At 45.0% G+C, this 25,321-nt stretch overlaps 2 protein-coding genes and 1 long non-coding RNA gene across 5 annotated transcripts in view; 2 read left to right on the top strand and 1 right to left on the bottom strand.

The window, feature by feature from the left end:
- Window positions 1–1,873: 1,873 nt before the first annotated feature.
- On the bottom strand, window positions 1,874–21,877 carry CAPZA1 (capping actin protein of muscle Z-line subunit alpha 1). The gene is made up of 10 exons (XM_074977645.1): window positions 21,787–21,877; window positions 11,515–11,578; window positions 10,072–10,123; window positions 9,032–9,095; window positions 7,400–7,606; window positions 6,305–6,384; window positions 5,806–5,884; window positions 5,166–5,237; window positions 3,830–3,892; window positions 1,874–2,957 (listed from the first exon to the last, which is right to left on the bottom strand). The coding sequence occupies exons 1-10, from the start codon at window positions 21,823–21,825 to the stop codon at window positions 2,817–2,819; spliced, it is 861 nt and encodes a 286-aa protein (XP_074833746.1). The 5' UTR covers window positions 21,826–21,877; the 3' UTR covers window positions 1,874–2,816.
- Window positions 14,766–21,064, top strand: LOC142001957 (uncharacterized). 2 transcript variants are annotated; one of them, XR_012642592.1, is made up of 3 exons: window positions 14,766–14,779; window positions 19,693–19,764; window positions 20,940–21,064. It is a non-coding gene; the product is annotated as an uncharacterized LOC142001957 (long non-coding RNA). The 2 variants fall into 2 exon arrangements; XR_012642593.1 differs by lacking the exon at window positions 14,766–14,779 and adding an exon at window positions 18,226–18,584.
- Window positions 21,878–23,741: 1,864 nt separating the features above from the next.
- Window positions 23,742–25,321, top strand: part of ST7L (suppression of tumorigenicity 7 like) — a 46,858-nt gene continuing 45,278 nt past the window's right edge. For both annotated transcript variants that reach the window (XR_012642603.1, XM_074977792.1), the window contains exon 1: window positions 23,742–23,940. Coding sequence is in view for 1 of the 2 variants with exons in the window: in XM_074977792.1 (XP_074833893.1) it covers window positions 23,742–23,940 (199 nt within the window). In the remaining variant the exon portion in view is untranslated. The remainder of the gene's footprint in view (window positions 23,941–25,321) is intronic.

The raw sequence follows: 25,321 nt of genomic DNA, 5'->3' as shown, positions 1-25,321 counted from the left end.
AAAAGGGAAAGAGGTTTAAAAAATACTGTGCACATATCACCTGATTGAATAACAGCTGCACAGTCTCAACTGTTTGTATTTCCCTGACATGTTTACTCTTGCGTGGGGGAGCCTGAATGACCAACATATGGATGTCTGTCCTGACTTGGCTCTCTAACACTGCAAAACCCAGGCCTGTTTCAAGCCTGATGCACATAGGCATGCAGGCAAGGCTGAGGGTTTTGATGAAGGAATGTTTTTGCACAACCAAGCATAGTCAGCATAGTTCAGCCTGACCATGCCAGAGGAACCAGGCGTAGGCTGGTACCTTGTTCCTGATAAGCAAAAAGCAGATGTGCAATGAATCTATCAACCAGGCACATAGTTTTTGCAACATCCTGAGTAGCTGGATGTACCACAAATAAGGGCAGTTCAGGTCTCTTACATAACGTGTCATCAATTGTAGATATGATTAGAATGACCAAGTTGAGAGTGTATGTATGTCTCATTGTGTGGGGAAGGAGGAGGCCGTGACCTCCCATCTGTCAGTTGTAAGACAATTGAACTGCATGTGATTTATAGCATTAAGTACATGTATGTCTGTACTCTTAGAGTTGATATCTTGTGAAGTACTCTGGGTGTAGGTGTTCCTATATGTCTCTGCTAACTACCACATTTATTAGAATAGACATGTAAACATATAGTGTTTCTTTTCATTATTTTGTGTATAATAAAATTAGAGGTACAGCTAATTTTTGGTGTCTGCTGGCTCCTCTCATAGCTAATAAATCGAACATACGACAGCTTGAAACTTGGTTACACTGATGCTGGTGAATAACTTCACATGTACTTAAAAGGCTATTCAAAAGGGAAAATCGCGGTAACTGGTTTGCATGGTTCAGTTGCCATGGAAATGGCAACAGACCTTAAATAGGGTGCAGATACGCACAATGTGAATTATTCCTATTTGCACCATAATGCATCTGACAGAATGGTGATTGTTCCAGGAGATGGCTGTAGCTGGGATGCACTAGCATGTGAATCGCTTCAAAATTCAGTGGCTACCCTATAGCATATCAAAATACTACAGGGACAGAGGGAATAAGCCTTGTGTGCAATATTGGACCAGCTGAGGTTGTTTTGCAGTCCTCACAGGCACAGAATATCGCACTTTTCAGTTCAAGAATCCCACTCTTAAGATGATTCAATTCTAATCCCATTCTTTATGACCTGGTGGGAGAATGGCTGTTGCCCTCCTGTATAACACTGCTCACAGCATTGCTACCCCAAACTACTCAGGCCAGGAGATGCAGCACTGTAGCTGAATGCAGAACTGAGTTTTCTGTAGATCAACTGAGCTGAAGAAGTGAGTCTGTCCCAGGAAAGCTCATCACCTAATAATTTATTTTGTTAGTCTTTTAAAGTGCTACATGACTGCTTCTTTGTTTTGTTGGATGTACAGAGTTCTTTCAGCAATGCACCCGCTTTCTGATTCCTTAGGCCATGTCTGCTTTAGCTATCTTATAGTGGTACAGATGCAGCTGTGCCACTGTAACATCACTTGTGTAGCTGCTCTGAGCTGATGAGAGAGAGCTCCCTTGACATAATTAAACACAGAGCTACCCATGCAGGGTAGTTTACACGTTGCTCAGGGTGTGGTTTTATTCACATCCATAGCCGACACCTTATACTGACAAAAGTACTAATACAGACACTACCTTAGAGAGGGAGAAAAGGTACTTCTCTCTTCCAGAGGCAGCTGAACCTCAATTACTTGCTGCCTTCTGTTCTATTAAACACAGAATAATTTAGAGCAAGTTTTCCAAAGGCGGTGTTAATCTGTGTTCCCTTAAAGCACAACCAGGCATAGGGACAAAGAGACAAAGACTGAGAGTGACTTTTCTCTCGCTTTGGCGCAAATCTTTTATTTATCATTTAAAACACTACCCATTCATACACCTGTGGTACAAACTCTAGGAACCTGCCACAAAGCATTAAAGCACAACATACCTATTATTTCTTAGACATTTGCATTTTTCTTAATATTTAATCACAATCCAGACAAAGTGTCTCAGCAGTCACATAACAACTGTAACAATACTAAAGAAAAAAAAAAACTGGATTAGCTGTTCTGTAAAAATGCAGATGTCTGTTAACCGTACTTCCAGGAAAAAGAAAAAGGGGGAAAAAAAGTTCACGTAGAGGGAATGTGGCTCAAATCTTTGGATTTAAAGAAAAAAATTGCTTACACAGAAAATTGGGCCTGCTTGGGATTGCTGTAAAGGATCATGTAAACTCACTGCAGATACTGAAGTCTAAGCCGCTGGGCTCTTTGCTGTGTGGAGATCAGCTGCAGGCATGTGTAGGAGATGTATCACCTCGTGTATTTGTTACAGCTTGCACCTCTACACCTTGAGTTGTTACCAGAGAGGTTTACTAGAATACCTGGAATGCTGCAGAAGGGCACAAGGCAAACACTCTCAATACCATCTGCTTGTCTTTTTCTAAAAGGGCTTTCACGGCTATGAAATTTTCCAACCGATACAGTACAGTGACTCCCAAACAGACTCCCAAATGGCTTTCTTGTTGAGCCATTAATGTGGCTTAATTCAAATGACCTACCAGTGAATGCACTAACAGGAAGTTTATATGGTCAGGAACACAAAACACAAAGACAATGCAATTTGTTGAATAGTCCTCCAGGATGCTAGAAAACTTATTAACTTTGAAAGCCCGAGCAAAACGTCACGCTGGTTTGGAAACCGCCTACTTGGCATACAACCACGTTAGTTTTATTTTTTGTACGCCACCATTTCATCAATCTCATAAGTTCCTTCTTAAGCATTTTGCATTTCTTTTCCAATCTTGTAGCTCAGGATTTTGTTCCAGTCAATCTTGGTGCGAGTGACGGGCAGCTGCCGACGCAAAGCTTTGAACGTGGTGTCGGACATAGTCTGATAGTTTTCACTGATTGCCGTCTGCAAGAGCAAGCACATCAAATGTGTCTGTCTAAGCAGAGCTACAACAGCAGGAGGACGGATACTTTCAAAAAGCATTAGCCAGTATTACAGCCAGGCGGGCTGCCAACGAGCTAAGGGATAAAGCAAGCCGTGTACGTGTCTGCCCATGTGTGTGGAGGGAGAAGATCTCTCTTGTCTTCTCTTCCTTCTCGAATGAATTTGTTTGCAAAATAACTTGTGCTAAGTCCCCTTCTTACACACAGAACAAGCCCTGTCTGAAAAGCTGAAGCAGACCCTTCCTTAGGAAAGGCTCTTAAGGCAATCAAGACTCCAGTACTCCAGAATCAGAAGTCTAAGAAGTTGGCAGGAAAGTTTGTCCCATTGACTCCCTGCAGTGGAGACCCTCTGGTAACATGACCCATGGCACATCTATTCCAGGTACGCTAGTCACGCAGCTGGAGTTCCATACGTTAGGTTGACATTACCCTATAGTAAAGGCCTGCCCTTAATCACTGGGAGGTAGAGAGGAGAGTTCAGGCTCCCTGGCCTTTCTGCTGAGCTTGCCAATAGTTCTATCTAGTATGATCTTTTCATGAAATGGAATTAGCAACTTTGCACCTTCGAGGCCCCAGTTCAGCTTGATGGGCAATATCCTTTACAGGATATTTATATTGCTGACTTAGTCATTTTATTTTTCAACACTTACACAGCCCCTTAACTGTGCCTCATGGCTTACAGATGATAGCGAAGAGAGGACAGGAGATGGAACAAAACCAGCACTGATCTCTCACATTTTGATCATTTGAAAATAAGAGGGAAGTATCTTTAAAAGTCCATGGAAAAAAAACAAGCTTAATGGAATCTCATGGATCCTTGAGAAATTCTCTTACCTGATACTCATTTTCTGCATGTTCGATGATTTTAATAAATTCCTTGGCTGTTTGGACATCATTCTACATAGAATACAAGGAACGAAAATTACTTTCCGGTTCAAAGGCTACATGTAAAAATGCATTGCCTTGTCCAATGGAATTCTCTCACAACTTAGACTGGGGAAATCAATTACTTTTTGTCAAGATCCAAAATTCTTGGCCAAGGATTAGTCAAGGTCCAGACTCCAGAGAAACAGAGGTAAGGGAAGCTGATAGTATCCACACTGTCCAGTACCAAGTGAAAGCTAGGGCTGCCCTCTAGCGACCAAAAGAACTCTGTTCTTGTGAGCAGACACTACTACCCCCTCCCCTGCCTTCCAGCCTAATTCAGGGGTGCGCAAAATGGGGAGCAGGCCCCCTCAGGGGGTATGAAATTTCCTCAGGGGAGCACAGGACCATTGGCTGCTGGGTCTCAGGCTCATCCATCTCATTAAAATGTTGAAATTTGTTACTGTTTTATGTCTGTGAAATCACATTTCTATACCGATTTTTTTCTAAACCAAAGTTTTTGCATTCTACAGACTTATTTTCTTACACCTGCCAAGAGGGGCTTTTTATTTTCACATGAACATAACCAAAATTTCTGTTGGTTTGGATTGCATTAGACAGATTGTTGGGGCCTTGCTCATAGCAGCAATGAAAAGAGGGGCCCAGCGTAAAATATTTGCTCGCCCCAGCCTAACTTATGACAAGCAGCCTCAGAAGGTCACCTTCTTAGTCTCTAAGATGCCACAGGACTGCTTGTTGTTTGTGAAGCTACAGATTAACCAATTTATTAGGTCATGAGCTTTTGTGGGTAAAACCCACTTCATCTAATAAATGTGAATGTCTAACATGCCACAGGACTGCTTGTCATTACAACACTTAAGTTACTTTCTCATCAGTGCAGGGATGAGCACTCCCAGGCACCTACAACTACAATTATTTGACCTTGTTGCTGAAGGCTCCAGATTTTTCAGAAATGTGGTGTTGCCTTTTGGTTCAAATGCTCCTTTTCTCTCCCAATGGGAAAAGATGACAGCTAATGTCCCCTCAGGCGTACGTAACTACTACTGGAAGCATGAAGAACATGCAATGAATACCCTACAGTGTGCATCTCTCTACAGTCTTTAGTCTACAAGCTGGGTTTCCTACAGATTTTTTGTGTTGCTGCACTGACTGGTCAGCTTATAACTTGACCTAAAGCCTCTGCGGTAAGTGATACAAGAGTGGAGTCCCAGCAGAAAGTAAAGCTGCCCTTGGTGACATAAACCAACAGAGAACAGCTGCTGAAGTGTAAATTCTCCATACTCACTGAAACGGTTACAGAGTCTTGAATGTCTTTGTGGCTAACCAGCTGTACATTGCCATCTTCGTAATAATGAACCTGCACAAAGAAAGAACAAGCACTGTTTATATGGTGGTAGTGCCTAGAGGCCCCAACCAAGACTGACCTTTATGCTGGGTGCTGTCCACAGTGACAGCCAAAGACCAGAAGAAACACACAACAATGTTGTGATAGTTTTCTCAGCCTGCGGTGGAGACTAATGAAGGCTGGATGGATTTCCAAGGGACCTTATGCTCAGGCAGGACTTTTCAATATTATGCTAATGTAGTAAATACTCATTACAGCTGCACTGACAGCAGGCAATAAAGGGTTGACAGTACAACCTGCCATCTTTTTCCTGGGTTAGCAGAGATTAGGAGTGAAGAACAAAGCTTGGATGCATATGCGACTACAAACCCCAAAGACTAAACCATCAGACCAGACTTTAGTTTTATAACATCTGAAGGACTGCATTTACTTTAACAGCCACTGATTAATGTAATAAAGTCTCCCCGTTGAACATGGCATCTCTGTGTACACCTACGCAGTTCTTTTCAGAGTCAAACCCAGAACTACCCAAGAAGCAGCAATGCAATCAACATGACTGATGCTGGGCAGTGTGACTAACCTGGATCTTCAGCACTGCAACCACCTGAGCTGTTGGCGGCGTGATGGTAAATTTCCACTCTGATCTCCAACGACCATTCCTAAAAAGAACCCAAGTGCCAACCAACTGACAAGTCAGCTCTCAACACCACCGGGGAAAGAGCTAAATGTGCTGCTCCTGCTCTATTCCCCGCACTGTGTCCACCTCATTCCATCAGCTCAATGCAGTTCTAGGCAATGACGCATCAGTACATGGAGGGTACAGTAGGCTTGGGCTTCAAAACCACGAGGGCGCCACGGTGTCTGTCACAGGCCAGTCCATGGAACAGCACCAGGCCCTCTCAGAGCAGCTTCACCCAGCCTGACAGCGAAGCAGGCCAGAAGTAGAAGCTTTTGAGAAGTGGGCAAGAGAGGAAGCAGAGGACCTGCTCTAGGTCAGCTGCCTGCTTGGGAGCAGGCATGGCAGTGCTTGTGTTCAAAGGGCTAGCAAAGGCAGGGGCATGAACGCTTTCAAATCTTACCAGAAGTTTTTGGGCTGAAACTGGTGGCTCTCAATACAGGCAATAATTGTCTGCTGTCCATCGATAGTCTTGCCGTAAACCTGAATCCATAAAGAAATAGGAAAATAAGCATCACAGTGCCAAGTTCTCACTGTATACTCCACTAGCTTTGTGCTCTTAATCCCAGCAACACTGGGTGTAGCCTCAATATCCTGCTACAGCACAGAGCTAAGAGAGCACAGACAATGCACAGATACCATTAGTTACCTCGTCAATGCATGAACACACATATTTCTTCCCTGTCCTGACTAGCTTAACACTGGAGTGGGCTGCAAGGTGCATTAGCGCACACTTAGCTCTTAATTAACTCACCCATCTGTGGAAGCATTTTGCCAGCAGTTTACAGGTGATATGAATGTGCGCGCATGCACAAAAACACACACACAATCGCAACACCTTTGTGCCTTTGCTATATAACAGGGGTTCTCAAAACATGGGCTGGGACCAACATTCCCTCTGATATTTTTCATCCCTGTGCAGAAAAATGTTTTGTGCACATTGAGGCAAGTGCGAACGTGCACCAGCAGGAGAAGCAAAACATAGATGTGGGCACTCTGGTAATCAGCTGGAGGGCGTCTGAATTTCTCTTGAGCAATGCACGAGTGCACAGCTTACAAGGAACACTGGTTGGGACCCCAACAAGGGTCACCATCCCATTTTCATGGTATCACCAGGGCTGACTTAGATTTGCTGGCACTCAGGGCCTGAGCCAAGGCCTGCTGCCTAGAGCCAATGTGTGAGGGCTTTGGCCCTGGGTGCTGAGACTCAGCTTACCGGCCGCTGGCTGGGACTGAAGCTCTGGGGCTTTGTCCACCCCTTCAGGGTGGCGGAGACTGGGCTTTGTCTCAGGCTTCGGTCCCCACTCCTGGGGTTGTGCAGTAAGTTTTGTTGTCAGAAGGAGGTCATAGTGCGATGACATTTGAGAACCCCTGCTGTACAAGATCTATAAAACAGATGCTAATGAACAAGAGTGTCCAAACTACAGTACAGAGTCTCCCTATGGGGCTTAGAGACATGGAGCAAAGACCCATCCATGAAACAGAGCAGATACTTAACAGTACAAAAGCCATTGGGATAGTGATCTTTCACATATGCCCTCAGTGCACTATCACATGCGTCTCTCCATGGCTTTAGAGCTGCTTCTGTGTCCTCAGGGTGGGGATCACTTGCTTCTTTCCTTAAATGATCAAACTTAAACGAGAGTTTGTTCCTTGGGTCCAAAAATCTGCCATTGCCCAGGTCACCGTGCTCTGTAATTAAGACCTGGAAAACAAAGGGAAAAATCAAAGTGCTTACGTACGCTGTTTAAAAGTTTTGCTGTGCTGGGACTCTCCACTGTAAATTTGCTAGATTTCACCACCCGAGGGATTATTTGTTTCAGATAAAATTTAGGACCTGACATCCCCTCTACTTTGCAAGGACATTACTGGTTCTATGGTTTATTTAGTGATTTGTGGTTTGCTGCAAAGCCTTTGGACAAACTTTCTCTTGAACCATGGATATGTTGTAGCTATCCAACCCAGAGACGGCTGCATTCAGTGGTGTTGTGCATAGGAAGCTTACATCATTTTGTGGGATCCTTTGCATTAAATATGACACAAGCACCAATTATTCTGCTTCTGTAAAACTGTAATAAGATAACTCAAGCCCCAGTTCTTTCTTCCTCCTGGGGAAAGGGTGGGTGTCCCTCAGGAAGGCATCGTTTTCCTCTCTTATTCCTTCCAGGAGCATCTATGTTGTAGTATCTCCTCTGATCAAGCAGAAAGACTAGATGTGGTTACTTCACTGTGTATCTCATTTAGGTCAGGGTGAATGGTCTTTAGCAGCTTGGCAGGATGTTCCCTCCCCCACTAGGAAATCAGTCCTCTCAGGAGCCAGATCAAACGCAACAGCCAAATCTCTCTCACAAGTTGTAGAGTATCTGCCAAATCTGCTTCTATTAACAGCCTAGTCTTGGTATTCCTCCCAGGTCTGCACCACTTGACCAAACCCAATGGCACAAGTAGACACGGGGATGCAGTTCCTCTATTAGTACAGAGCTCAGGAACTAAAGTCAACCACATCTTTATGCAGTCTCCAACTGGGCCCACTCTCTCCCACTGAACAATGGAAATTAATGGTGCCTTTTTTAGAATTTCAGTCTGAGTATCAACAGACAAAAAAATTCCTAGCCCATCTTTAGGAGACAGACAGGAAGTTATTTAATCTGTATTTTCATACAGAAGAAAGGAATGCAGAACAGCTGAAAGATATAATGGGAGAGCTGAGATATTTGGAATAAATGGGTAGGTTATTTTTTAAGAGCCTATTACGGAAACCAATGGGAGCTGCGAGTACACAGCATCTCAGTGCTGCTAAACAGCCCTAATAGAAAAGTCACCTTTGCTCGCTCTGGCTCCCCGGCTGTAGCAAGGAGTTGTGCCAAAGGAAGGTGTACCAAATGGAGCCCCATTTAGTCACTCAGTCATACAGAGCATGGTCAAAAGGAAACGGTTCGTCTGAGGCGCATGCGTAAGTACAGAAACTTATTAAGAAAATTGTTAAGAAAAATATTAGGTGATCAGAAGATCTTATTTTCAATCTAACCCCAATTTCCCATCCAGATTGTGATGGAAGACTATTGCAACACCTGCGGTGATGAGCACCAAATGAAAACCTTCAAAGACAGCCAGAAAAACTATGTCTTACCTGATCATCGTACCCTTCTATCTTCACTGGAGTGAACTGATCCATGTTATATTGGGCAAACGCACTGTTAATATTTGAAAAAGGTAAGCTTTAACTGTGCAATCTTAATTATTTATATTTTCACGGAGAGATTAATGAATACAAATCCTGGTATAGAGAAAATGTCCATGTTTAATACTTGCATAGACAGTGCTCTTGAAAATAAGTTGTGATGTGATAGCTAAGGTACAAACTGACCTGGGGAAAATTACTGGTCTCCTGGGATGGTAGCAACATAAATGTTTCGAGATCTTTGGTATAGAGTAGCCAAACCATTACTGAGGCCTACACACTACAAACTGAAATCAATATCACTGTGTAGCTTTAGGGGTGTGAAAAATCCACACCTCTGGGCAACCTAGCTCCCAGTGTAGGCAGTACTAGGTTGATAGGAGAGCTTCTCATATTGATGTACCTCCTACTGCCCTTCTCTCCAGCATAGGAGCATCTTCACTAAAGTGCTGCAGGGGTACAATACGTATCAAGCCCTCAGTCCAGGTTGCCTGGGGGACAAGAAACTGGACTGCCCAAGGCGACTGCTATTGTGCTTCAGGAAATCACACTTGTTACTGGGTTGGAGAAAGCGAACGGCAGAAACACAAGCAGTCTGGGGTTTCTGCATAGTTTCTTGACAGTCTGTCTGCCCTGAGGATGGCACTCAATTGTGAGCCACTCCAGACAGTGTGACAGGTATCAGTCCTCTGGCAGCTGGAACAAAGAGTAATGGTTCCTTAGGATTCTAAGGAGTTACAATATACAAATGTTAGCTCTCATCTGTTTACCTTCTATTATAACAAAAGGAACCTAAGCAAAGCTTTTTGGAGGTGACCCTCCACCTACCCAGGTGTCTTGGTTGCAACAGAGAAATTACATTACCTTGCACCCTCCACCAATACTATCACTGATCGCAGTTCACATCACTGTTGTCTCATTAGACTGAAAAACACACACACACGCTTCCTTAAAATGTTTTTTTGAAACCTGTTTTAAACAATACTTACTGTGCTGCCCCTTCCCTGAGAAGATTGTCATTGTTAAGCAGTAACCGGACATCTAGAGAAAGAAAGTGATCAGACAGATTCTTTGCGCCACTAAAACTGAGATGGAAGCGGATGTTCAAACATTAGGGAGGCCGTAAATCATTTTACTAAACACAATGTGTGGTTGTATAATGGAACTAAATTCTTCCCTCCTTAAGAACATAAGAATGGCCATACTGGGTCTTTAACCTTGCTGTCTATGAGATGATTCTGATTAAATGCTGGTAGACCAGAGGGGCCTGGTCATGAAAGTAGCTACCAGTATGGTGGACAGAACACTAGACTGGAACTCAGAACTGGACTCTATTGCTGGCTCACTGTGTGACCTTGCACAAGGCACTTATCCCCAGGTCTCAGTTTCCCCATCTGTAAAATGGAGATAATGATGCACTGTAAAGTGCTTTGAGATTTCCCAATGCAACTCTATATAAGATTGTTAGTTGCAGAATAAGAATTTATTTTTCCATTATACTCTCCATTTTCATTGTTGTTATTTTAAGTCACATTTTCTTTAGCCACCTTTCAGCTATGGTTGAATGAAAGTAAGAGCCAGAATGGTTGTTTATGAGAAACATTCCAGCTACCCCACTGGGGAACAGTGAAAATGGCTCATGGTGTTTTGATGATGGGATCAAAAACCAATTATATAAATGGAAAGCCAGTTACATGATATTCAGAGTTTCTGATGGTAATTCTTTACAAGTAAATTTTATATTTGTCTGGTAAAAGCCAGTTTACAACATTTACTATTCATCATAGTGCCATGAAGTCAATGCTGTGCCAATGCAGCAGGGTGAAATAGCATCCAGATAAAGGATTTTACATTCATAAAAATAGCTTCTAAGAGTTAAGAGAAAGTCAGAAAGGTACCGAGGAAATGCCGCAGAACAACATCCTCACGACATGCAGACACAGACAAAGATCACAAAATGATTTAAATTAAATTTAGGATTCCAGGGCAGGATCTCAAAAATGGCTGATTTGGGTGCCTCAGTTTTTAAGAGTATGTCTATACCGCCCTCCTTATCATGCTGTGACATAGGCAGTGGAGTCACTCATTATTGTGTGGGAGAATCCTCTAAGTGATTTCATAAATCTAAAACTTTTATCACTCAGGACGGTATTTTTCACACCTCTAAATGACAAACATTTTAGTGCTGGAAGTGGCAATGTAGGGATAGCCTAAATTGAGACATTTAACAGGGCTATTTCCAGAAAGTAACTCATGTCCAGTCTCTTGCAAGGTGTCACAAGTCAGTATTTAAAATCATTATTTTGAAAACCTTGGTCTTAAAAAGTATAGTCCCTTTGCCAATGGTATTTTTGAGCCACCTGAAATATTTTCTTTCTGATAATAGGTAAAACCTGGAATATCCTATGAACTATTTAATTTCCTTTACTCACCATTAAACACTTCATTAAATTCTCCTGGCGGTGCATGAGTGATGAATTTTGCAGCTATACGCACCTGCAGTAAAGCAGAAAAATCACTACATTAAATTTGGCATACATTTTCAAAAGCATCCTTTTCTTAAGCTTGGCACAATCTGAGTTTTATTTTTGCATAATTTTGATGGATATTTGTTTTATGTTTAAGTATTTTTAAAATTTTTAATCAATGTAAATATTCACTGTTCAAATGTATAGGTTTTATGCATTTTTACGGACAGGTTCTTAAAGTCAAAAAGCTAAATCTTTCTAACAGCTAAGACACAAATTGTCATTATCATGTTCTAAAATATGCAGCGAATACCCTGAAATCACACTCAAATAGCATTTTTTGTTTCTTTACTCATCTGTAAACTTTGATGATCAATGCAAATATTTTGTGTGCGTGTGAGTATACATGCAAATTGAGGGTTATCGACATACACTGATAATCTAATCTTTGTAAGCCTACCGTGAGTTTTGTGCGCTTCCAGTTTTGGAGGCAAAACTTGAGACTTTGGACCCCGGTTTTGAGAGTATCTGAGCACCCACAAACTAACTGAAATCAGTGGAAAATGCAGGTGCTCAACACCTATCAAATCAGTTTCTAGGACTCCAAGCTAATCACCCAAAAGACATGACCACTTTTGAAAATATGGACTTTGCTTTGTAAATATCCTTTGGGGTCACAAACATCACATTAGGTGCCAAACTGCTCAGCCTGCACAACTGCACATGTAATTAGCCAATTCTCACTTTAAAAAAAATGAACAGTCTTCCTAACACCCAATAAAACACTACTGCTTGAAACTATACAGACTCCACCTGTCACTCAGAGTGAGTAAACAAGGCTGCAAGGGGTGGAAAGGAGAGATTTGCTACTACAGGACAGCCTATTGGAGAAGTGTCTAGCAAAGAAGTTTACTGTACACGGAGGCTATGCCTACACAAAAGGGTTTGTTGACAAAACCCGTGGGGCGCGCACGCGCGCGCGCACACACGTTTTGTCTACAGTCTGTTGACAAAACTCAGCACTTCTAGTGACAGTGTTCCTTCTCTCCTGGATGAGGAAGCACACCTTTGTTGACAGTCTGTGGACAAAAAAGCTGTGTAGACAATCCAGGGGTCCTCTGTTGACAGGCAGGGATTCGGATTCACTGGGGAGCTCTGTTTGCTGAGCTTCCAGCTGCCTGTTCTGTCGACAGAAGGCTGGGCAGTCTGTCAACAGAGTGGATTGCTCTTTTGATCTGCTTGTGTCTGTGGATGTGATCTGTTGACAGAAATTTGATGGAAGATCTATTTCAACAATATCTTCTGTCGACAGATCACTGTAGTGTAGATGTAGCCTGAGAGAATCGAGGGTTGCCTCTGATGTAGTTGTTTTGCTGCTGCCGATTGGCAAAAAGAGGACATGCCGTTGACTGCCAGAAAACAAGCAGCACCAGATGGGAGATGGGTATGAGAACAGATCCTTTCCCAGCAGGAAGACAAATGCCCTCTCCCACCAAATCTATGACTCAAATGCCATGGGACTAGTAATTTGCGTAAAGATGTAATTCTATCTATTTTGAACACAATTAGATATATTTGACAGGCTTCAAAGGGAAAGTGACTGAAATGATAAATCCTCAAGGAAGAATGTAACAATGAAGCAGAGTGTGATGAAATGTACAAACTGCAAAAGTGAAGAGTGACGGAAAGTTACAAAATGAACTTGAGATGTCAGCAGAGGGAGATCCTGCTTTAAAAACAAGCCTTCAGATTTTAACGAGTGATTTCTCTTGTGTCTAACTCTTGTGGCATTCTGCTCAATCCCACCACTCTGAAGTGTCAGCACACCTGCTGCCGGTGATGGGCGTCTTCCAAAGCAAATGATTGTCCACAACACAGGAGAAAGAGAGAGCGCTCTCAGAGGTCAATGTTATTCTTAAGCGAGCTATTGGAACATTATTTCCTGAAGCATGTTGTAAAGAGAATAGGCCTAATTAAGCAGAGCAGTGATACAACCTAGCAGCTTAAGGCATTTTACAAACTTGGGAAGGACTAGAGGTCAGGCAACAGGGAGGCCAGACATTTATCTTTAAGCTTTTGACCTGTTTATCTCTTGTGGCAACCATTCTGCATGTTTATTTCTGGATCAGCAAGGAACAACTTGAGCAGGACCCTCTTGTTCTTTTGAAGGCTCCTTGCAGTCTTCCAGAGGACAGGAGCCACAGTGTAGAAAATTGTGGCTACACACACCTTTCTACTGGATCTAGAGCACCTCAAAATGAATGAGAAGTGAGTGCCTAGGAAGGAGTGCTGAAGAAAGGGACCTAGGCATCATAGTGAACCACAAGCTATATATGGGGCAATAGTGTGCCACTTGCATGCAAGCAAACATACATACATACATTTTGGGAGTGTGTAAGAAAGACACACAAAGTAGTTCTTCCACTCCTTGATTAGGTCTCAACTGGAACACTGTATCCAGTTCTTGGTACCACATTTCAGGAAAGATGTGGAAAAACTGGATTAAGTCCAGGGAGAAGCACGAAATATGATTCAAAGTCTAGAAAACATGACCTAAAAGGGAAGCTTGACAAAAAACTGGGGGGTGGGGGGGAAGGGGTTAGCCTGGAAAAGGAAGACAGAGGGAACATAACAGCTTTCCAATATCTAAAAGGTTGTTACAAGGAGGAGGAAGAAAAAATTAGTCTAACTCCTGATAATAGGGAAAGAAGCAATGGGCTGAAAGTGCAGCAAGGGAGCTTAAGGTTGGACATTAGGAAAAGCTACCTGTCCAGGTGGTTCAGCACTAGATCAAATTGGCTAGGAAGGATGTGGTGTAGCTTCCACAACCACAAAAAGCAGTTAGATGATGACCCATCCAGGAGAGTTTAGATGGCACTTAGTCCTGCCATGTGTGCAGGGGACTGGATTTGATGACCTCTCCAGGTCTATAATTTTAGGAAAATATTTAAGTAAAATCTGCCACAAAAACTTTGAGAAAACAAAGCAAAAAACCCTATGCTAACATCATTTCTGTTGCATACACAGAATATTCTTCAAAACTCAGTATATTGTTATATAGCCTTCCTTGATTACATGGGTACATTTATTTTTTTCAGGCACATAATGCGACCAGTGCAAGAAAAACATGTAGCAAATATCGTCAGGAAGCTTTCAGCCCTGACACCTACTACTTGGAAACAATGGAGAACATTTCTATTTAGGCTCATCAGAGCATATCAGTTAGCCGGTGAGTCTGCCTGGCTTGGACATCATGGTTTACATTATCAGGGATCTTAGCAATCCATTTGTCATGGAACAGTGCAGATTTTGCATTTTTTACAGTGCATCTTTAGTTTTTACATTTGTGAATATAAAAACATATAGGGTATGTCTACACGGGCACAAATCTTCGAAACAGCCATGCTAATGGCCATTTTGAAGGTTACTAATGAGGTGCTGAATTGAATATTCAGTGCCTCATTAGCATTAGGACGCTTCCAGCCACAGCGCTTCGAAAGCACCGCTTTCAAAAGTGCGCGGCTCAGCGCGGCTACACGGGGGTCCTTTTCGAAAGAATCCGCACCTTTCAAAATCCTTTATCCCACTCACTGATCGGAATAAGGGGATTTCGAAAGGTGCAGGTCCTTTCGAAAAGGACCCCCGTGTAGCTGCGCTGAGCCGCGTGTTCTTGAAAGCAGAGCTTTAGAAGCGCTGCAGCTGGAAGCGTCCTAATGCTAATGAGGCACTGAATATTCAATTCAGCGCCTCATTAGTAAATTTCAACATATGGTGATTTCGAAGATTTGTGCCCATGTAGACACAGCCATACTGTGCCATAAAACCCCATTTAGCTGAGCCTCCATAACCCAATTTTCCAAATTAACCAAACCATCAGCTGCCTAGTGCTGACACCTCTGGCAGCTGGGGCTCAGGTGGTCAGTCCCTGGGCAGCCAGTGGTTCAGTTAACATGGAAAGCCAAATAAAGGAGGCTTGGATAAATTGGGTTCTACTGGGTACCCACAAAAGAGTTGCACCTATATATACTGTGGCTAAGGAAACTAGTTGAGTGTTTCACTGTAATTGTGGAAGACCATGGATTTTTATGAGCTTTTTGTAATCAGAGAATTGCAGGGGAAGGGTTAACTGCAGAAAGCTCAGATCTCTGATCATTATTAATGCCATATTAGTCGCTCTTCTGGAATTATTGCTCACTTGGAATCTCTGTGTAAGGCAAAAAACTGAAAACAATTCCATATAGAATGTGGAACCATTTCTGGCACGTGTTAATAAAAGGACTTGGTGCCACTCTGTGTCACATTGTTCCTTCATTTGTCTAGAAGTTTATATCTTATTGGAACTTGTCCAGTGGCTATCATAAAGCTCTAAAATGTCCTGAAAAAATTAGGCACTTGGAATCAAAAGTACTATGATAGAGGTCTGAACAGGCTGAGGTCTGAAGAAAGTACATACTTGAGATTTCCTGAACTCTGAAGGGGAAAAAAGAAAATCAAACCCACCTGTGTATTCTAAAACGTATTAAATACTAGTGTGTTTTATCATTTCTATTCGTGTGGCTTTGGCATAAGGCAATTTTTTTTTCAGTTTAAGCAACAGGTTCCCTAATTCCATGCCAAGCTTTATGGTTTGCATAACACCTGAGGGACTATATACTGGACGGGACTCTGGAAACAGTAAACACCACCACTCAACTGCACTCCTCCCTTTAAGGCTTATATAAAGCACCACAATTTTTCCAACTGGTTTTACAGTTATTCACGCTTTCAATTATGGTAGAACCCGGTTAAGGCATTTCATTCATTGTCTTTGACTAAAAGAGCAAGTATTGTTTTCAATTGGTTCAGGAAAGACCATTAGGAACAGCGAACACCCCTCAAAAACATTTTTCTGGCTTCTAGCGGAATGGAAGCAACTATTTGCAATTCCATTGCCTTTGAAGAGATATAAAACCTTTCACTGACACAGGAGGCATTGCTATGCTTTCGTGGTGCTTTCACATCCTACCAGCATCTTGCTCTTGCCAATGTCACAGATCCTTGAACAGCAAAAGCTACTTGTACTTATTTGTTTCTAAAATAATGTGCTTTTAATGTCCAAAATATTACTTAGTGGAACAGATAAAAGAATATAAAGGCATAAACTGGGATGAGGTGTTTGCCAACCTATCCAGTCTTAAGTTTCCTTCTGCTTTTTGCTGAAGCATTACAGACATTTAGCATTGTTACTAGGTGGGGTTTTTTGGATGTTTGATAAAACTCCACTATATAAGTAACTCTCGTACTTCTTACAGTATCTAATAGCCATGAAAGTTCTGAGAATGTGTACCAGAAAGCATCAGACTATCCTTGTGTTCAGGATTACTGTATAGAAACTAATATGGACATTGCTGTTCCACAGTTTGCCTTGCAGACTGTACCGTGAGTCCTACCCTACATGGCTGGTGTGTGTGCTTTTCTTAGCAAGTGCTGGCATAAGCATAAACATAAGGCATGTCATTCTGGAAGTGTGAAAGCATTGCTACAACTGCTGTACTCAGAGTACACACAAAATTTCATCTAACAGGTGCCAAGATCTATTTCAACTGGAAGGGATTACAGCAGGGGCTACTTGTCCCACTACTCCACCCCTCAACGGAATAGTCTTCCTTCCAACTGAGTTCCTGAAATGGCAGCTAAATAGACTGGCCATTCAAAATAATTACACAGTGTCTATATTTATGTAATATCTCAGTAATAAGGTAAATGATGTGACTGGTCATAGTGCAGTTGTGAAACTGCATCAGTACTTGGGCCTGATAAAGGGTACCTTACAGTTAAGAATATGTAGTCACCTCTATTTTGGTATTATATCCCACTTTAGATGCAAATTAGGCACTGTATCTAAATTAGACTGCTTCGTAAAAGAGTAAGCCCTGGACTCAAACCCTTAGTGGAGAATAAATCACAATGCCTATGTACACATCAAACTGTAAGTAACTTGTCTCACTTCAGTGAGACTGGTCAATCACTGTATTATTTATTTAACTTCACCAATCTACATTTATGACAAGTCCCATTAAAACAGCAGCCAGGAGCAAAGCTTACACTGCCAAGACGTAATCATTTTTGTAAAGCGTATCTTACTCCTCTCCCTACTCTCTCTTTGCAATTAAAAAAGTCCTTACTCTCCACAACTGAAAACAGCAATGCCTATTCATGAAATAGATGATGATGACTTGGTGGTAAAGCAGTTCACCCTATCTAACAAGCTTCTGCACTGTTGTCACTTCAGTGTCTCTTTGCCTTTGGGTGTCAGCCCACTGCTAGTCTCAGTTTCATACTTCTGCAGGCAAACATGCTATTTCTGCAAAACCGATCTACTTCCTGGCTCATTATTACCATTTCAGGTATCTCTGCAGTGTGAGCAGAAACTAACTTCCTCTTTCTAAAATGGGGAAAGCATCTAGTCACCAACCTCTGTTTTTTTAAACTGGCAAAATGAAAGCAGAAAAAGAGGGTGACAATAGAAAAAATTCACAAACCAGACCAATATACACTCAAAGGCTATGATTACACTAGCAAGTTTTGCCAACAACCCCAGTGTGTTGACAAAAGTGGTGGAAAATCCACACACAGTGTTTTGCGTATAGTTTCTTGAAAAAACTCGGCAATTTCGCCAACAGCAGGCTGCTTCTCAGCCATGAGGCGTAACACTGCTGTCAACAGATGCTGTCAACAAAAAAGCTGTGTGGATGTCCTGTGAGGCTCTCTCTTGACGGACAGGGCATCCAGAAGAATGGGCAGCCTTGTCTGCTGTGATTCTGGGTGCCTGTTTTGTAGTGGAGCACTCTTATGATTGGCTTTTGTGTGTGGCCACACTCTGTTCACAGAACTTTTGTTGTGAAATCTCTTCTGACTGTGACTTCTGTTAACAGATCACTGTAGTGTAACCATAACCAAAGAGTCTTCAGTATGCTGCATACCCTTTAATTATCCAGCATTGACCTATGAATACAAGGATCAACAGATACAATCTTATAGATATGGCAAACCAGGTTAGTCCACCCTGCTTGATCTTCAAGTGATGTGCACTGATTTAAAAAAAAAGTCAGTCATGTAGCACTTTAAAGACTAACAAGTTGTTAGTCATATAGCAAGTTAAAGATTATATTTTGTTTTGCTAGGATACAGAGTAACACACCAACCTCTCTATTACTGATTTTTTTTTTAAAGTCAGAGTAGATAAAGCTAAATATTTAAAAAGAAAAAGTGTATGCAAGACAAAGAGTTTGTCTGCAACGTGATCACCAGCTTCTATTCCCAGTTCTGCCAAGGTCAAGAATGCTACAAGCAACTCATTTAATCTGCCTCTGCTCCCTTCAGATTCCAGCATCTTTAAAATAGGGAAAACACCTACTGATGGGTAAAAGCAGGCTTAATTTATTTGTTACAATCTTCAGCTGAAATATAACAATGTACTATAAGGTGTTAATAGCTGAAAATGGAATGGAATTTACTCAAAAGAAGGAAACACTCAATCTTATGGTTAGAATTAATACTATACAACACTGAGCAAACTACCCTAACTAAAGGACTAAGGGTCATTCCAATGTGAATCTCAATTTCTCCTGTTGAAGGTGTCCCATTTTGTATAGCTAATTAAACACACATTAGCCCACTGACTGCACAAGTGATGCAATAAACCAGTAGTTAGGCCACTCACCTTGTAAGTGGGAAATCCTGGTTCAAATATTCTCTCATCATGCAGAGATAGGATAACTGAACCAGGGTTTCCCCAACCCACCTGAAAACCCTAACCACAGGGCCTAATTTAAGGAAGTAGCCACTCCTCTCTTTGCTTCCTATAGAGACCAATGTGCTCTGAGCATGTTCACCCAGTTGGACCCTGCAAGCAAGGTAAGACAGGACAACATCTATAACTAAGCCAGTTTATGATCATGCTGGGGCTTGGGTATGAGATAATAGTATAGATGACAAAAGGCATAAACTTAAGCACCTGAGAGGCTTTCACAGCAAAAAATTAATGCCCACAGGGTTACACAGCAGCTAAGTAGGGGTTTTATCACATGTAGAAGAACTTTTTTTGGAGCTACAGGCCTCTATGTTCCTTTGACTATTGTGGCCTTTTCTTTTGCCTCAAAGGGTTGCTAACCTCAGATATTTAGGAGAGAACTTGGACTAAAGAAAGCCAAACAGAAGATCAAAAACATGAAGGTAAGGTATCACTTATTAAACCTGCTAGTTATAACAGGAGAGAACTGTTTAAAATTAACTCTAACAGTTGATAAGAGCATATCTTGCCCTATATACTACTCAGGGAACTAACATCATACTTGCATTCAAGGCTAGGAGAAAATAATGCCGAATACCAACATATCAGTATTGAAAATACTAGTGTTGGCTAACTAAAGTAATCAATTTTTAGTATTAATGTTCAGCTGGTAATTCTAGCTTACCAGTTAATGGAAAACCAACGTAGTACACACTTGTTTAGGAGCTGAAACTCATCAGAAAAATTCAAAAGAACATGAGGAATGGATAAGTTACTGGGAAGACAGCTTTTTTTTTTTTTTAAAAAAAAAAAAAACCTTCCAAATAGTAGTTTGTTCAGATGTGGTGGGTAGGGGGGAATTTGCTAAATCTTTAATACAATCCTGGACCAGTGTCTCAAGCTATTACAATAATTGCTTAAATACTATATCAACTAAAACTGAGTAAGAAGCAAGTTGTGCAATATCAATTGCTATCTTAAAATAAGAATCCTCCCAGCTACAGTTGAGCTTGTTAAATAAGTTTCTACCCCTCATGCAACTTATTGCATATGAAAGTAAGGTTTAATCAAACTGCTATTGCTAGCATAAGCAGACTAAGGAACTGCCACGCCCTGATTGACCAGATCTGCAAAGAGAAAAAATCACACAAGCATTTCTATTAATTGTACAGGTTGAACCTCTTATCTGCCACACTTGGGACCTGACCCGTGCAAAGCAAGATTTGCTGGACCAGGGTGGCCAATATTTTCTAGCATGTGACCAACACTACTTTTGTTTACTGGGCTTTGAAGACATTTAGCTGTAATTTACCCCCTAAATTAGTCACTGGTCCTGGCTTTCAATGTTCTGTGCTGTTAACAACCTTTATGGGACCACAAGCAATTTGGCCACACCCATAATAAGCAGTCACCTGGCTAACTAAAATATTGCCAGATCATGGATGTTGCTGGATGGGGAGTCAGACTAGAAAATGCAAGCTGTAGTAGCAAGCAGGACATGCTCTGCCTGTGTACACAGGGCACTGACAAATTCATGCTGAAGTCCCAGACAGTAGCTGTCTGCTAAGTTTATGTAGCTAAATTAGGGTTCTGCATTTTCACTGTATTGTTTTCACAGGGGCTGTCCAAGGAGAAGTTAGAAAAACTGCAACTAAAGATGAAAGTTTGACTACACCCCTCTGGACAATCCTAACTAGTCAAACAATGTATTTGCTTTGTGGGAGGTCCTGTCTGCTTTATTGATATTAAATAGTCCAATGAATTCGTGTAAGAGGTGGACTTGCCACAAGTCTTCCTCCAACATAGGTGCTAGGCAAACTGCTCACCTCCAACCTGAAGCTAATTCACTGGGGGCTGTACAGCAGTTAACACTTAACAGAAAAAGTTAAGATAGCTGTAAAAAAAAAAAAAAAATGCAGTTTTACAGCTGTCGCTGAAAAAGGAGACCGATCACTGCCCCCACAACCTGAGAAGGAAACACTCGTAACAAGGAAGTTATTCCTCTTCTGGTGCCGGGGCGTGGCTGCCTCAGCCTTCCTTCCCGGGGCCAGGGGCGCCACTCCCTCTCAACGGGGCTGCTACCGGCCCCTTCCCACCCAAGATCCGGCCTTAACGAACCGGGGGGCCCGAGCCCCCCAGGGAGGGGCTACTACCCCGCCTCGTGCTCCCGTCTGCGGACGGAGCAAGGCGAGGGCGGCTGGGTGCCTGCTCGCGGGGCGCTCACAGGGGGCGCAGGGTGTTTCTCGCCCTCGGGCGGGGGCGTACGTGTCTCTTCCAGGCACAGGCGCGACGCACACGGCGGCGTCTCTCCACCTGCAGGGTGACGGTTCGCGGCCCCAGGGGTAGCAAGAAGGGCGGCGGGGGGGAGGGAGCAGTCGGAGGTCTGGCTCGGCCAGCCCAGGGGCGGGGGCCAGCAGGGGGCACTGCCCCCAGGAGCTCGGCGGAGGCCAACCCCCCACCCCTACCTTCTCTTCGTCCGACACCCGATCCTCGAAGTCAGCCATTTTGGGTCCTTCGCCCGGGCCCCGCCCCGCCTGCCAGCCCCTGCAAAGCACGCCGGGGATGGGTGGGGCAGTGGGCAAGGGCCCCTACGGAAGGGCCGGGCCGGGCCGGAAGTACTGCTGGCGCCATCGTGAGTAGGGGCAGCCGTGCGTGCGGTGGGTCTCCCAGGTGCCATTTTGGTTCCGGGCAGTGAGTTGGCCCCGCCCCTAACCCCGTGCGCTTTTAAAGCCCCAGCTCCCGGAGGCCGGCGAGCGTGAGAACGTGGTTACATCACGCGAGGCGGTGCCTGGCGGCTGCTCCCCGCTCCCGTAGCACGAGAGCGGTCATCGGTCTGTCCCCGGGCCGAGCACCGTCCCGCCAGCGCGTCTCGAGGGGGAGCACCTAACCCCGCAGCAACCTCCGTCGCAAAGCCGCCCCGCACGCCGGTAGCCCGCTGGCAAACTCTGTCGTACCCCGCGTGGTGTCGGCCGGCGCGCTCCGATAGCCAGCACTGCAGCCCCCAGTAACCGTTAGTCAGGTTTCCCGCCAGCCCAGCCCAGCCCAGCGGCAGTAAATACACACGAGGGCAGCAAATGCAGAACGTGTTTACAGTGGACGCTGCTCCTGTTGGTAAATAAAACACTCCGCGTAGGCTGTGTTTGTTTCGCGCTGTCTTGTTTTGTTGGGGAGAGTCCGGTCTCGCTGTGGTCTGAAGAAGCGGGTCTGTCCCACGAAAGCTCATCACCTAATAAACCATGTTGCTAGTCTGTAGGGTGCTACTGGACGGCTTTTTGTGTTGTGGTGTTGAGTGTGACGCATTGCTCGGTACGCCTCCCTGTAATCCGGGACCTCTGAATCGCCAGCAGCTCCTCAGTTCTGGGGCTGCTGGATAGGAAAGACAAGGAGCACAGAGGTAGCCCTGTCACTCCGTGTCTTAACGAAACAAACCAGCAGTCCTGCAGCCCTTAAAAGCCTAACAACGTAATTTATTAGGTGATGAGCTTTTGTGGGGCAGACCCACTTCTTCAGATCTGGAAATGCTGCTGTACTGGATATATGGCCAGATCTGAAGAAGTGGGTCTGCTCCACAAAAGCTCATTACCTAGCAAATTATTTTGTTAGTCTTTAAAGTGCTACACGACTGCTTTTTTGGTTTGGATGTGAGGCATTTACTATAGGTGGTTTTAATGACAGAACATGTCACTGTATGATACCTAAAATGCGCCAGACTGGCATGCCCCAGAACTTAAACACTGATCTATATTCATCCAACCTGCTCTTAAACATCCCCAACAATGGGAATCCTACCCCGAGCAGGCTTCAAACACATGTTTTTTGGTTCCTGGGCCCCAGCATGGACCAGCCCTGCATGCCAGGTGTGGATCCCAGTCCTGATATGGACAGAGACAACCTGCCCCTGGGGCCCAGGGAAAGAGTCCCCTAGGATAAGGTACTCCTCGGATTTCTGGTATGAGAAACAGCCTCAGAATCCCAGGGCAGGGGCTGCCCCCCAGAGCTGGGTGGGGTGCGAACCCTGGATCCCCAGCACACGGGCTGCCCCCCCAGAGCTGGGTGGGGTGTGAACCCTGGACCCCAGTGCTGGGTGGGGTGTGAACCCTGGATCCCCACACACGGGCTGCCCCCCAGAGCTGGGTGGGGTGTGAACCCTGGACCCCAGTGCTGTGTGAGGTGTGAACCCTGGACCCCAGTGCTGGGTGGGGTGTGAACCCTGGATCCCCACACACGGGCTGCCCCCCAGAGCTGTGTGGGGTGTGAACCCTGGACCCCAGTGCTGGGTGGGGTGTGAACCCTGCATCCCCAGCGCAGGACACGGCCCCCCGTACCGTGCCCCGCGAGCGGCTGTAGGCGGTGCGCAGGGCCGGGCCGGGCCGCCTCCCCGCCCCACGGCCGAGCGCGGCGCCGCGACCCGCCCAGTAGCATGGCGGAGAGCGGCGGCGGGGAGGCGGCCGCGCAGCCCCAGGGCTCGGCCGGCGCCCCAGGGCGGTGGGAGCGGCTGAGGCGGCGGGGGGCCGCGCTGGCCGCTGTGCCCTGGGCTCGGGCGCTGGGGCTGCTGGCGGCGCTGGGGCTGGTCTGCTGGTTGCGGGCCCCGCTCCGGCTCCGGGACCAGCTGGCGGGCGGTGAGCGGGGGGGCCGGGCCCGGGCCCGGGCGGGCGGAGGGATCGGCGGGTTAAGGGGCAGGGGTCCCGGCGGCCGGGTGAGGGTTCTGGGGTACAGATGTGGGGGGTTGGGGGCTCTGGGGTGGGGTGGGGGCTCTGTGGGGTACATATGTGGGGGTTGGGGGCTCTGGGGTAAAGATGTGGGGGGTTGGGGCTCTGGGGTGGGGTGGGGGCTCTGTGGGGTACAGATGTGGGGGTTGGGGGCTCTGGGGTACAGATGTGGGGGGTTGGGGCTCTGGGGTGGGGTGGGGGCTCTGTGGGGTACATATGTGGGGGTTGGGGGCTCTGGGGTAAAGATGTGGGGGGTTGGGGCTCTGGGGTGGGGTGGGGTGGGGGCTCTGTGGGGTACAGATGTGGGGGTTGGGGGCTCTGGGGTACAGATGTGGGGCGTTGGGGGGCTCTGGGGTGGGGTCTGGGCTCTGTGGGGTACATACGTGGGGGTTGGGGGCTCTGGGATAGGGTGGGGGCTCTGGGGTACAGCTGTAGGAGGTGGGGGCTTGGGTTAGGTGGCATGGGGACTCTGTGGGGTACAGATGTGGGGGGGTTGGGGGCTCTGGGGTACAGATGTTGGGGGTTGGTGGCTCTGGGATGGGGTGGGGGCTGTGGGCTCTATGGGGGTTGAGGGTGGTGGGGGTGTCCTGGTTCAGTGGGAGAGAGTTAAGTGGGGTGGGGGTGGGTTGTAGGTTAGGATGACACTCTGCATGTAGTTAGTTATTTTTGCTCACTCAGTTGTAGGCCCAATTTCCTATGGGCCTAACAGAGGTTTCTGATGTGCCACAGTCCACGAGAAATCTCATGAAGTCCAAATAAGTGCAGTTTGAGATAGTTTCATCCCCTGATTTCTCCCTGCTTGCTCCCCCTGAGACTGGCTTTAGAGGTTCCCAGATAGTTGTCATGGTTTTACAGTCATATTTGTTGTTTTTAATCCTTTATCCCTCTTGGTCTGTGAAAGGTGTCCCTCACAGGGGATGTAACGACACTGATTGTAGTGTACACAGTGCTCCAAATGCACATAGCAAACAAACAGGATGGGTAGGCGTGAAATATTCTTTTCTTGTAATCTTGCCAAAACCCAGAAATAATTCTAATTGTTTTTGTCTGGTGCCTGTTACAAATAAACCAGTTACAGCAGACTGTCAGGTACAGGCCAGAAAGACAGAGCAGGAAGATACCCTGGTTTCTCTGGGTAGATCTATCCAAGACTATAACAGCGTTCAAAAATAACGAGATAAAGTCATGGAGGATACGCCCACCAGGGGCTATTAACCAGGATAGCAAGGATTGTGTGCCTAGCCTCATTTGTCAGAAGCTGGGAATGAGTGACAGGGACTGTGGTTCACAT

Source organism: Carettochelys insculpta, chromosome 26 (assembly GCF_033958435.1).
Source record: "Carettochelys insculpta isolate YL-2023 chromosome 26, ASM3395843v1, whole genome shotgun sequence".
Classification (NCBI taxonomy): domain Eukaryota; kingdom Metazoa; phylum Chordata; order Testudines; family Carettochelyidae; genus Carettochelys; species Carettochelys insculpta.
Note: the sequence above shows the minus strand (reverse complement) of the source record. Positions and strands in the feature narration are given on the sequence as shown.